Source organism: Eschscholzia californica, unplaced genomic scaffold (genome assembly GCF_041429995.1).
Source record: "Eschscholzia californica isolate CP2 unplaced genomic scaffold, dmEscCali1.0.p SCAF_3, whole genome shotgun sequence".
Classification (NCBI taxonomy): Eukaryota; Viridiplantae; Streptophyta; class Magnoliopsida; order Ranunculales; family Papaveraceae; genus Eschscholzia; species Eschscholzia californica.
This window is the reverse complement of record NW_028238420.1, coordinates 56529825-56542432: the sequence shown is the minus strand read 5'-3', so window position 1 is coordinate 56542432 and position 12608 is coordinate 56529825. Positions and strand designations below refer to the sequence as shown.

At 39.5% G+C, this 12608-nt stretch overlaps 2 protein-coding genes across 2 annotated transcripts; one reads left to right on the top strand and one right to left on the bottom strand.

The window, feature by feature from the left end:
- The first annotated feature begins 227 nt into the window (after window positions 1-227).
- On the top strand, window positions 228-6628 carry LOC147552199 (uncharacterized). Its single transcript, XM_086669945.1, has 2 exons — window positions 228-1315; window positions 1485-6628. The coding sequence occupies exon 2, from the start codon at window positions 1811-1813 to the stop codon at window positions 3272-3274; it is 1464 nt and encodes a 487-aa protein (XP_086526071.1). The 5' UTR covers window positions 228-1315; window positions 1485-1810; the 3' UTR covers window positions 3275-6628.
- A 1995-nt stretch (window positions 6629-8623) lies between these two features.
- On the bottom strand, window positions 8624-9445 carry LOC147552198 (F-box/FBD/LRR-repeat protein At5g53840-like; the record flags this gene model as incomplete). Its single annotated transcript, XM_086668619.1, has 1 exon — window positions 8624-9445. A coding segment is annotated over one exon (822 nt), but the record flags the coding sequence as incomplete, so codon positions are not given.
- Window positions 9446-12608: the final 3163 nt, after the last annotated feature.

Genomic DNA, 12608 nt, shown 5'->3' with positions numbered 1-12608 from the left:
TTAATCTTTTCTGAGAATTAGATGTGTAGAGAAAATGATGAAGGCACTCTCTGGTTCTAGATGAAACTCAAAGGCAAGCCCAAAGCCCAAAGAAGAATGAACAAAATGGAAATCTTATGAGCACCCTTTAAAAGCCCAAATCAAAATAGACTTAAGACCAAGTCAAACTGAGTGGACCAAGTGAAGGTGGTCCTAGTTTCTAATTCACAAGTCTGACTTTGGTTTTAATGATCAAGGAGTTAGGGTTTTGGGGAGAGCTCCATTAGGTATTTTAGAAAAAGCTAGAGAGAGAGAGAGGGAGGAGAAACCGCCGGCCATAGCTTGGCCGGCCGGGAAAACAACCAGCAGCTTCACGGGTGAGAAGAAGAGGTCGGAACATCAGCTTTTCTACTCGGGACAGCAGGGAACAACGAAGGAGACAGCAGCTCGAGTTGGGGTTTCTTAGGCATCAACTCGGGACAGCCATTGAAGCAGCTCGGGCATCATTGAAGGCAGCTCGGCCTCTCATCTTGGTTTGACAGCAGCTAGCTGGAACAACTTAGCAGCTCGGGCAGTCGATGCTTGGCCGGAAAGCTTGAATCTGGCCGGATTAGTTTGTGGTGCTTCCGGCCATTATTTTGGCCGGAAAATTTAGGGTTTTTACTGTCCATTCCATTGATTTGATGCTCCTTGTGTTTGATTGAGTTTTTGAGTTAATACATCTAGAGAGAGAAAGCTTAAGTGAAGCTTTCATGGTGGATTTTTCTTAAGGAAGAAGATGATACTGGCTGATAAGGGGAGGTCAAGTTCTGCTGAGAGGACACCCATTGTATACTGTTAAGAGGACCCCTGCATTCTGTTACAGGGAGATCGGCAGCACTTCAACACATATATTTCCCGTCGATCTTAGTCTCGCGCCTCATCGGAATAGGGAGATTCTCACCTTAACTCGTGTCTTTCTTTGTCTTCTTCCCATTTATTATTTGTATCGCCATGTCTAGCTAGCTTTTGTAGTCAGATACTCGTGAAACATTTTTGATGTGACAAAAGAGTTTTATTGCTTTTAATGATAAATCTTCCGGGTTTTTAGACCGTTCATGGACTGGAATCTGAGTTAAACCAAGAGTTCGTTGACCCATCCAAGTAAATGGATGAAGTTAACTAACTTTTTATGCTTATAGATCATTAGTACTAGTCACTATCGACTTTGTGGATCGAAGTATCCCTCTCATTCGATTCTTGCTCGACTCTTCCCGAATCTCTCACCTTTAGTTTAGTTAGCCTTATTTGTTTATTTATTTGAAATCAATCCAAAAACCCAACTTATTATCTTTTTGTTTTTAGTCTGAGTTAGTGACTGACACTTAAACCGGTGGCTAGACTCTCTCGATATCCGAATTACCTCTCTATCCTTGAGGATCGATCCCGGTCTTACCGGGTTATTACTTGACGCCCGTATACTTGCGGGTGGAGACCTTTTAGGGTAACCTTTTAGGCCCATCAAGTTTTTGGCGCCGCTGCCGGGGATAGGTTTAGTAGTTTGGATATTGTTTATTCGTTTTGTTCATCAGTTTAGTGTTATTTGTTAACTTAGACGTTTTTGTTTATTTTCGTAGTTTCTGACTCTTTCTTATTTTCAGGAACTACTCTAAGGAAAAAGCCGAAAAAAAAAGAACATAGGAGCGAAGGAAAAGAAAGGAATCGGAAGGAAGAACGAAACGAGAGGAGCATTCGCTAGTATCGTATTCTATCTCTTTCTTTCTACTTGTGTGTAATTGGTTGGTAGTTTACATTTATAGCTTGTGTGTTGTTCCTTGAACATTGTGAGATCATGGCACGTTATTCTAACGATTGGTCATTCCATGATGATGATGATGACCTTGATCTGAAGAGTTCCATCATTACCCGACCTGATATGACCTTAAGAGAATACCAACAGTTGCGTAGAGCTGAGCTTAACCAACGTGGTATGACCCCAGGAGAACACCGACGGGTTAATGAGGGGAATAGGTCAATTGAGCCTAATCGACCTGGTATGACCTTCGGAGATTATCAACGAATGTGTAGAGATGATCCGATTAGTGAGAGGAATAGACCATCTGAACCTGATCGATCTCGTATGACACTAGCAGAATACCGACAGATGTATAGAGATGGTCAGATTAGTGATGGATATCGTCTGACACCAAATATGTATGAGAGACCTTATAGTCCACACTATTCTGAGACCAATGACTTTAGAGGCAGGTATGATCCTAGTATACACGGAGGGAGTTATTATCAAGAGTCTTCATTTTATTACACTGGTGAGCCTTGTTATGAGGAGACTCTTGAAGATAGATCTCGATCAGAGTCCGAGAGTCGTCTTATTGAGATGATGTCACAATTTGCTACTCAAACGAAGCAGAGGGTTGAGTCCTTAACTCAAAAGATAGAGACGCTCGAGTCACAGTCATTTGTCGACGAGGAAGGGGTTTCACCACCCCAAACTCAAGAGGGTACTAGGTACGATGACGAGGGTAATACGTCTAACCCTAGTACTAAGTTAAATGTCGATAAATCTACTGAGAGGACCCAAGATCCCGAAAATATTGATGACCTTGTTTCGTCTTTACCTCAACTTTTATCGTCTCATTATGATAGGACTATACCAGACTTTGATGTTCAGGATGATGGCTCTATGAGCAAGTTTGAGGATGACACGATTATGAACTATCCGATTTTTGACACATGTAAGGAGTCAGTCTTAGATGCAATGCTAGGAAGGCCTGATATTATAACTGACTGCGAGGCTCCAGATGCCTTTGAGGATGTTGATGACATAGTAGTTAGAGACATGTTGGATAGTTTGTCAGACTATTTACCTAAGGAAACCATGGACCTTGACTTGGTCCCCGAGCCAACTGCCTTACCCTTAGAGTCTAGTTCGACTTTCCACATGATCTCAAACTCGGTTGTTGATCCCTTTTGGGACATTTCAGACGTCTTTCCAAAGACGTCTATGGACATAGTGGATATTCTGTCTACTAAGCTTCCAGATGATTTTTTGCCTTCGACTGATATTTTGACTCTTCACATGTATGTCGATCCTTTTGATGATTTATTTGTTGTCGTTCCTTCTATTTATGCCTACTTAGTGGACTGTGCACCCACTAAGTTTGGGGATGGCTTGTTTTCTTCTATCGTCTCATGTGCACTTCATATCCTTTATCTTTTTGTGAGACGATTAGCACCTGCATATAGCTTTCTTTGGGTTGACCCCCAAAATTTCCGTCTCTTATTGTATGATCTTTGACTGATTGAGATAGGTCTTGATGTTTGTGGGTATCATCTCTGGAAACCCTCCACGAGACAGAACTCGTGCTCTTGCGAAAGCAAGAGAATCAACGGCTAATTGCATAGCTCAATGCAATCGTGTTTACCCGCGTTAGTGGTCATTTTTATGGTCATGATCTTATGTGCTTCATTCTCATATTTCTTGTTGATCATAGGAGCATTTCTTACTTGCTTTGCTTCTGAGGCATGGTTTGTTCCAAGTTTGGGAATGGCGACGAGCTCGACATCAACTTGGAACCTGTTCATACACGAGTCTCGGTAGTAGTATCTATTATCTCCTCCGGCTACGGTAATATCTTTCCATTCTTCTCTTTAAATTAATATATCTTATCTTTTGGTGAGTATATGGTTGAGGTCCCTATGGTTGAAACATTGAGGACAATGTTAATTTTAAGTTTGGGGATGGGGTATGACTTTTAGCCATGACCATGGGGTTTCAAAAGACAAGAAGGTTCGATAAATTCGACCAAATTTGAAAATTTTTGGGTAGATTTGATATGATTTTAGTGGTATGCTTAAGTATGTTGATGCATGTGTTTCAGTTTTGGTGAATGTTATGCATGTTCTTAGTCTTTTTCATGAATGTCGAGTCCTTTAGCGTTTGTTGACTGATCATGTGAGCAACATCCTAAGGAAGAAGAAACATTTCTGAGGGACCTATACTAGTCATTAGTGGAGACTTAAACCCATGTGAGATATCTGAGCCTTTATATTGTTTTCGAGTGTACTCTTCTGCGCTAACTCTGAGTAGAATGAAGAGCTACTCAACCTCGCAACTTTTAAAAGAGCTTAGACGATCTCATGAGCTCAACTTTCTTAGCCACTAGGAGTGACATCAGGATAGCGACCTTACTCTTGTAGTCCATGAAACCCGATAATAGTGTCAACTTTAGGTAGACGGATACTCCACCATTTATTCATCATCTTACTCCCGAGAATGAAGGCATGATAGTTATGGAAAGAAGAATGTGAAAGCAAAGTGTGAATGAAGAAAAAAAAAGTTGTTTGTTGAGAATACTAGTGTTAGTATTTGTTTTGTTACGAAAAAAAAAGAAAAAAAAAAGGAAAGTGAAAAAAAAAATTGAGTTTATGGGTTATTTGTGTTTTTTTATGTGTAATTGTTGTGAGAATAAAGTATTCAAAGCAAAAAGCTAAGTTTAGAAGTTGTTTGAACGTTCTTTTTATTGAAGGCGTCGACATTCTCGGGATCTCATCACTTCCATCTTATTACTTGTATCCGTTGACCTTTAGGAAACATTGTTAGAGGGTAGATTGGGTGAGAAGGGTGAGTGAGCTTCCCCATTCCATTTTAGTGGTTATTTCCATTCTTTAGAGATCATTTCGTTCTAAAACTTGTTATCCTCATTTGTTTTGTATGTGTTGAGTTTCTCTTTATTCCATGCTCACACATTAGAGTGAACCGTATTATCTATTTTTGAGTGATTTCATGTTTAAGAGTGTATAACCGTGAGGCTAAAGTCGAGGCGAAATGTACTAAGATAGGAATCGAGGTTTTGCAACTTTAGACTTAGATGATGCTCATTATGATTGGACGCTTACATTTTAGGATGAGATTACTAGTGAGGAGACTTTTAACATTTATATGCGTTTATCGATTTTGATTCGCTTGTTTAGCATGCTTGAGTGTGTCATTAATTGTCATTATCTTATTTACATCGATGTTGAACTCTTTTATGTCTTTGAAATCTTGAATTTTGTGGGTATATTCACTGGAAACCCTCACGAGACTACACTCGTCCACTAGGGGTAACCTAGGGGTTTAACGGCTTGTTGCATACGCTAAATGCAATCGGGATTCCTCCGAAAGTGAGTTAGGATTTTACTTTATTGTTTTGTTTTGTTTATTTGCTCGAGGACTAGCAAATTCTAAGTTTGGGGATGTTTGATGTGGCGTTAAAATGCCACATTTGGATACTTTAACTTTGATGAGTTAGTTCTTTTCGTGTTTTATTTCTAATTATTTATAAGTTTTTCTTGGTAGGTACCTCATTTGGAGTTTGACTCTTAATTCGGAATAAAACGGAGCGTTTGTCACATTTTCATCTCATGTGGGAACCGTAAGGAAATAGCACCAGGGGTATTCTGGTCATTTTGGTGAAAAATCAGAGGTTAAATGGCAAGTTGAGTCAATGGTGAGTCCGACGGCGAAAACGGAAGTCGAATCGGAGTTCGGACCGGAAAATTATGGAAGAAAGAAACCGAGGATATTTTAATCTTTTCTGAGAATTAGATGTGTAGAGAAAATGATGAAGGCACTCTCTGGTTCTAGATGAAACTCAAAGGCAAGCCCAAAGCCCAAAGAAGAATGAACAAAATGGAAATCTTATGAGCACCCTTTAAAAGCCCAAATCAAAATAGACTTAAGACCAAGTCAAACTGAGTGGACCAAGTGAAGGTGGTCCTAGTTTCTAATTCACAAGTCTGACTTTGGTTTTAATGATCAAGGAGTTAGGGTTTTGGGGAGAGCTCCATTAGGTATTTTAGAAAAAGCTAGAGAGAGAGAGAGGGAGGAGAAACCGCCGGCCATAGCTTGGCCGGCCGGGAAAACAACCAGCAGCTTCACGGGTGAGAAGAAGAGGTCGGAACATCAGCTTTTCTACTCGGGACAGCAGGGAACAACGAAGGAGACAGCAGCTCGAGTTGGGGTTTCTTAGGCATCAACTCGGGACAGCCATTGAAGCAGCTCGGGCATCATTGAAGGCAGCTCGGCCTCTCATCTTGGTTTGACAGCAGCTAGCTGGAACAACTTAGCAGCTCGGGCAGTCGATGCTTGGCCGGAAAGCTTGAATCTGGCCGGATTAGTTTGTGGTGCTTCCGGCCATTATTTTGGCCGGAAAGTTTAGGGTTTTTACTGTCCATTCCATTGATTTGATGCTCCTTGTGTTTGATTGAGTTTTTGAGTTAATACATCTAGAGAGAGAAAGCTTAAGTGAAGCTTTCATGGTGGATTTTTCTTAAGGAAGAAGATGATACTGGCTGATAAGGGGAGGTCAAGTTCTGCTGAGAGGACACCCATTGTATACTGTTAAGAGGACCCCTGCATTCTGTTACAGGGAGATCGGCAGCACTTCAACACATATATTTCCCGTCGATCTTAGTCTCGCGCCTCATCGGAATAGGGAGATTCTCACCTTAACTCGTGTCTTTCTTTGTCTTCTTCCCATTTATTATTTGTATCGCCATGTCTAGCTAGCTTTTGTAGTCAGATACTCGTGAAACATTTTTGATGTGACAAAAGAGTTTTATTGCTTTTAATGATAAATCTTCCGGGTTTTTAGACCGTTCATGGACTGGAATCTGAGTTAAACCAAGAGTTCGTTGACCCATCCAAGTAAATGGATGAAGTTAACTAACTTTTTATGCTTATAGATCATTAGTACTAGTCACTATCGACTTTGTGGATCGAAGTATCCCTCTCATTCGATTCTTGCTCGACTCTTCCCGAATCTCTCACCTTTAGTTTAGTTAGCCTTATTTGTTTATTTATTTGAAATCAATCCAAAAACCCAACTTATTATCTTTTTGTTTTTAGTCTGAGTTAGTGACTGACACTTAAACCGGTGGCTAGACTCTCTCGATATCCGAATTACCTCTCTATCCTTGAGGATCGATCCCGGTCTTACCGGGTTATTACTTGACGCCCGTATACTTGCGGGTGGAGACCTTTTAGGGTAACCTTTTAGGCCCATCAGGAGTCTAAAGTATGCCGCCTTCATAAATCCCTTTATGGTCTCAAACAGGCTTCCCGTCAGTGGTTTTCCAAATTTTCCTCCGTTCTAATCGAACGTGGTTTCTCTCAATCTAAGAGCGATTATTCGCTTTTTACTTTTCGTTCCCACTCCACTCAGATTTATGTTTTAGTCTATGTGGATGATATCATTATCACAGGAAATAATAATCATGCTATTTCCCAGTTAAAATCATTCCTAAACAATGCTTTCTCACTAAAAGATTTAGGACGTCTCCAGTACTTTCTTGGTATTGAAGTATCTCGTTCTTCACAAGGCATTTTTCTATGTCAACGAAAATATGCACTTGACATTCTAAAAGATTCTGGACTGACCGCTGCACGTCCTTCGGAGTTTCCTATGGAACAAAAACTCCGCCTTCGTCCCACTGACGGTACACCATTGTCAGATCCGTCAGTTTACCGTCGCCTTATTGGCCGGCTTCTCTACTTAACAGTTACACGGCCAGATATCGCTTTTGCTGTGAATAACCTTAGTCAATTCATGCAAACACCTAGTCAGGTACACCTAGACGCCGCTCATCGCGTTCTACGATACTTGAAAGGTACCCTTGATAAAGGAGTATTTTTATCCGCAAACAGCTCTCTCCATATTACAGGTTACTGTGATTCAGACTGGGCTGGTTGTCCTTCGACCCGTAGATCAACTACAGGATATTTTACAATGTTGGGATCTAGCCCACTTTCATGGAAATCAAAGAAGCAACCCACCGTTGCCAAATCTTCGGCAGAAGCAGAATATCGAGCTTTATCCATCCTCACATGCGAATTACAATGGCTCAAGTATTTATTACTTGATTTTGGAATCGATCACTCAGACCCGATGACAGTTTACTGCGACAACAAAGCCGCTCTCCACATTGCTGATAATCCCGTTTTTCACGAGCGTACCAAACACATTGAGATCGATTGCCACATCGTTCGTGAGAAGATCAAAGATAACGTCATTGCCACGCGCTTTACAAGTTCAGATACTCAGCTAGCAGATATCTTCACAAAACCACTCGGGGCAGAACCGTTCAAGAACATTATTGGCAAGTTAGGCGTTACTTCCATTCCCGCTCTAACTTGAGGGGGAGTGTTAGAGAGTCAATTCCACTCGGTCACAACCGAGTGGGTTGGTCTTCATTAATCCTAATTCTATTAGGATTACATTAGATAATCCTAATTCTATTAGGATTACATTAGATAAAGATAGAGTTTTAGTTTTTAGTTTTTATAAGACTCCTAAGTTATAAACCTATAAATATGTATCTCTATAGACAATGTAATCAATCAAGTTGTAGTATTAATAAACAAGGTATTTACCTAGCTCTCTCTCTCTCACGATCAACTGTTCACTAATCATCATCAATCATCCTCGGTTACAACCGAGAGCTCCATTCTTCTCTCTCTCGGTTATACCCGGGTATCCATACTATAACACTCGGCTTCACCCGAGAGTCGTCACATATCATCTCGGTTATACCCGAGACCATCATCCCTTCTCCATCTCTCTCGGTTATCAACGAGACGATCATCTTCTTCACCTCCACTCGGTTATAGTCGAGTGTGTTTATCGTTCAAAGGTTTAACCTTTTCACAATAGAGCTGTCTCAGAATCTTAATCGCACCGACTTTTTCCCTACTATCATCACTATCATCACATATATCAATATGTAGGCTCGCTTCAACAAGTGAAGAAAGGCTATGAAGAACATCAAAATGTGCAGCAGAACCATGGTGCGATAGGAAGACTAGATTTGGGGCCCATAACTGGAAGTGATGATCATAACAGGTAAAACGTTTCAGGGAAGAAGATGAGATGTCTATCATGTTCTTGTTCTTCCAAGAACAGCCTAATATAGACAACTCTTCTAGGACAGGGCAAGCCTTAGAAAAGAGTTGGTCGGTGCTATTCACAAAAGAGACATGGTCAAGCTCAAGAATCTTTAGCCTCGGAAAATTAACGGATTCCGGAAGATTGACACCTTCAATATAGATCAACTCTAACCTAGTTAGTGATTCACAAGTAAAAAGACGAGAGGGAAAGACATCTCTTCCTGCATTTCGAATAACGAGTTCTTCAATTTTGTCCCTTAACAAAATAGAGATCCAACACTTTATGGAAGGGAAATTAGATAGCCTCTTACAATTTAGATTGAACTTCTTAATAGTATTTGATAGATCATGACAATGCAATGTGTTTTCCACAAAATCTATGAATCTAGCAATGTATAAAGAATGTTGTTCATCTTTCAGAGTAAAAAGATGATCATCCCAAGAACCAAAATCAAGAACTGGGATACAAGTCCACAATCTCATCCATCTTTTAGATAAAATACAAGTAGAAGCAGCTGTTTTAATTGGAAGGAAACAGAGGATATTATGAAGTTAGCCGAAAAGGGATTCTAATATATAACTGAATGAAAAAGCTGTATTTAGCAATGGAAGCCTACTTCCATGCAGGGCCGTGCCTGAGAATCCGGGGGCCCGGTGCCAAATTTTTTAGTTGGCCCCCCTTGTATAAGCAAACGTAAAATCTAAATTTTTTTACGCATTTGGTTGCTTTTGTGTATGTCAGGGTTGTGGCTAACTTTTTCATCTCACACATTAAATTATAGTTTAGGTATGAATGATAATGAGAGTTTGGATAGAGATTCATATGATAGAAAGAATGAGAAATTTTAGAGAGGAGGAGAAAAAAAAATAAGGATTAAAAAGAAAGTTATGTGTCAAAGAACAAATTGCGTTGCGATAAAAATTATAGAAATATCATGTCGCAAGAGAGACGGAGAGAAAGGAGATTTGTGATAGTTAGAGAATAGTTTTGTTGTCCTTATTGGCTTTGGGATGAAAATTATACCATTTTTTTTTGTTGACATGTATATTATACCACTTGAATCATTGACCATTAACGTTTCAATGTGACCTCTTCCAAAAAAATTAAGAGAAAGTGCTACGAGTAGCACTCGAACCCGAGACCTCTAGCCCAAGAGATGTACAGAGCACCAGCTGAGCTACTTCACAGCTCATGCTAATCCTATAATCTTCCCGTTTTAGTAGGTTTAATAAATGGTCAAAAACTTGAAAATGGCCCTTTGTGGTGGGGGGCCCTGTGCGGGCGCACGGCCCGCACCCCCCACTGCACGGCCCTGCTTCCATGCATGTTTTATAAAGAGAGGATAAATCTAAGGCCCAAAAAAGGAGCCTAAATAGGAAATCCAACCCAATAGGGAATTATATCCCAAAAAAAACCCAAAATGTTAGATTACCTTCCTATCCCTCCTAAAGAAAACGTTACCTCTCTTGTCCCACACTCATTTCCCGCCCAAACAACCAGCCTCTCTCTTTCTATCCCTGACTTGATTGACATGATGGGCCTAAAAAGGTTACCCTAAATAGGTCTACACCCGCAAGTGCACGGGTGTCAAGTTGTAATAAATTCCGGTAAGACCGGTTCGTTCCTCAGAGACTAAGTGAAACCTATTCTAAGACTTGGAAGTAAGACGGTTTTGAAAATGGTTTTGGTTTTGGTTTTAAAATAAAATAAATAAAATATTAAAATAAAATTACGGAAATGAAAATGAACTCAAATGGGGAGAGGAGTCTAGGGTTTAGGATTCCACCACATAAAATCACATTCAGACCCAATAATTATCTAATCAACTCTCTTTTTTATAACTCAAAATTTCGGATAATGAACTATCCTAATTCCGGGAGATGTTTTCGTTAAAACCCGATTGATAATCACAAACTTGTAATTGTTGTATTTAGAAAAACAAATCTCTAAACTATTGACTATTAATCGATAAGCATACACCATCAAAGAATTTAATCTAAGCATGGTGTATCAAACTAAAAATATAGACAATGAAAAGAAAACAAGTTTAACTAACTAAAACAACTTGAACTTTTAAACACAATCAAGAGAATTAATCGCACAAAAATTGATCTCTAAAAGCTTAAAAATGGGTTTCATCCTAGCCCTAGATGGAGAATTAGCTACCCATAATAAAAGATTAAATCAAATATGACAAATGAGAGAGAAAATGGAAGAATAATGAAACTTTCTTACTGATTTTCCCTGTCGCAGCCAAACAGGCCCTAAGGGAAAACGATTTTCTCGTCTTCCCGGAAATGGATTCTCTGTGGGAAAATGGTTTTCTCGTCTTCTCCAACTCTCTTTCTCTTCTTACTCTTTCTGTTTCTGTAAAATATCTCTTTTCTTTACTTTTCAATCCAGAAATCAACTAACATAAACACATTAAAAGAGGAAGACTTCATTAAATTAGAAATAATCTCTCTCTCTAATAATCTCTCTCTGTTTCTGTTTCTCTTTGTTTGAATCTGTCCTCACTCTCTCTGTTTCTTTCTCTCTATACAATCACTCCTTTCTATCACAAAAAGGAATAAAATACAAAGTAAATAACAGAAGAAGAAGATTAAGATGATGATGAACCAAAAATCTGTTTTTCCTTCTCTCTCTTTCTCTGATTTTTCTATTTTTAGTTGAGCTTTTGACCCCCCAAAGATGAGATCATTTTCCTGGTTCTGTTTCTTCTCTTTTATATCATTCGAAGAAGAAAATCCAAATTCAGCTAAATCTTCTTCAATCTTCACTATTGACAGTAAGAGATATATGTAATCTTCCTTCTTTCTCCAACAAATCTGTTTCATTCTCTTTCCATCATCTCCTCTATAGTTATAAAATATGTTTTATATATAGAAGTATAACAAGGAGAAGGTAGCAGCCCCTGTTTTGAGAGAAGAAGAAGATGACCAGGTTCAGTCTTCTCTATATAAATCTCAGCCGAATCCTCTCTCTAAAACTTCATCAACCGAATCCTCTTTGATTTCCTCCTTAATCATTCTCAATCTAGAATATATTCAGCAATCTCTCCATGAAATATCCAGCTTTCTAAATCTCTCTGAAAAATCACCAGCCACCTCCTTCAATTTCTCTTTTTGTGTGAGAGAATATCTCAATCTTGTTCACAATCAAATCCTCTCTTCTTTCCATCTTTGAAAATAAATCCCAGCTCTATCTTCTGTCTTTCCATTTCTCTCTCTATCCAGCCCTGTTTTAGAGAAATAAATTTCTCTCTCTAATTTTGGAGAAGGAGAAACCAGTGAGCAATCTTTTCCAAAATAATACCCATGATTTGGAAAGATAAAGGAAATCCCACTATTTTTGGCCAATCTGTCATGAGAGGAATATTTGAATTTTAAATTCAATAAACTCTCCCACGTGAATGTTAGGTTGCCTGGTATCAAGAAGCCACGATTTGGTGTTTCACGGAATGGTGGAGGAAGGTTTGACGCAGGTTTAGATGCTGCCATGTGTTGCTCCATTAATGGTGACCGTTCGATGTACTGTAGACACGTTGACACCACGAGATCGGATGCACTGAATCGGGACCCCTAAGAATTCCTAATACACACCCGCGTATGACAGAGAATAGCCCACGCACCCTTGTAGCCGTCTGATCTGGGTCCATCTTGGGCGCCACGTGTCGTTGAAAAGATCTATGTTGACTTCTGG

Bases quoted from the DNA above. Each gene is read 5' to 3' on its own strand.
- LOC147552199 (XM_086669945.1), top strand. From the start codon at position 1,811: ATGGCACGTTATTCTAACGATTGGTCATTCCATGATGATGATGATGAC.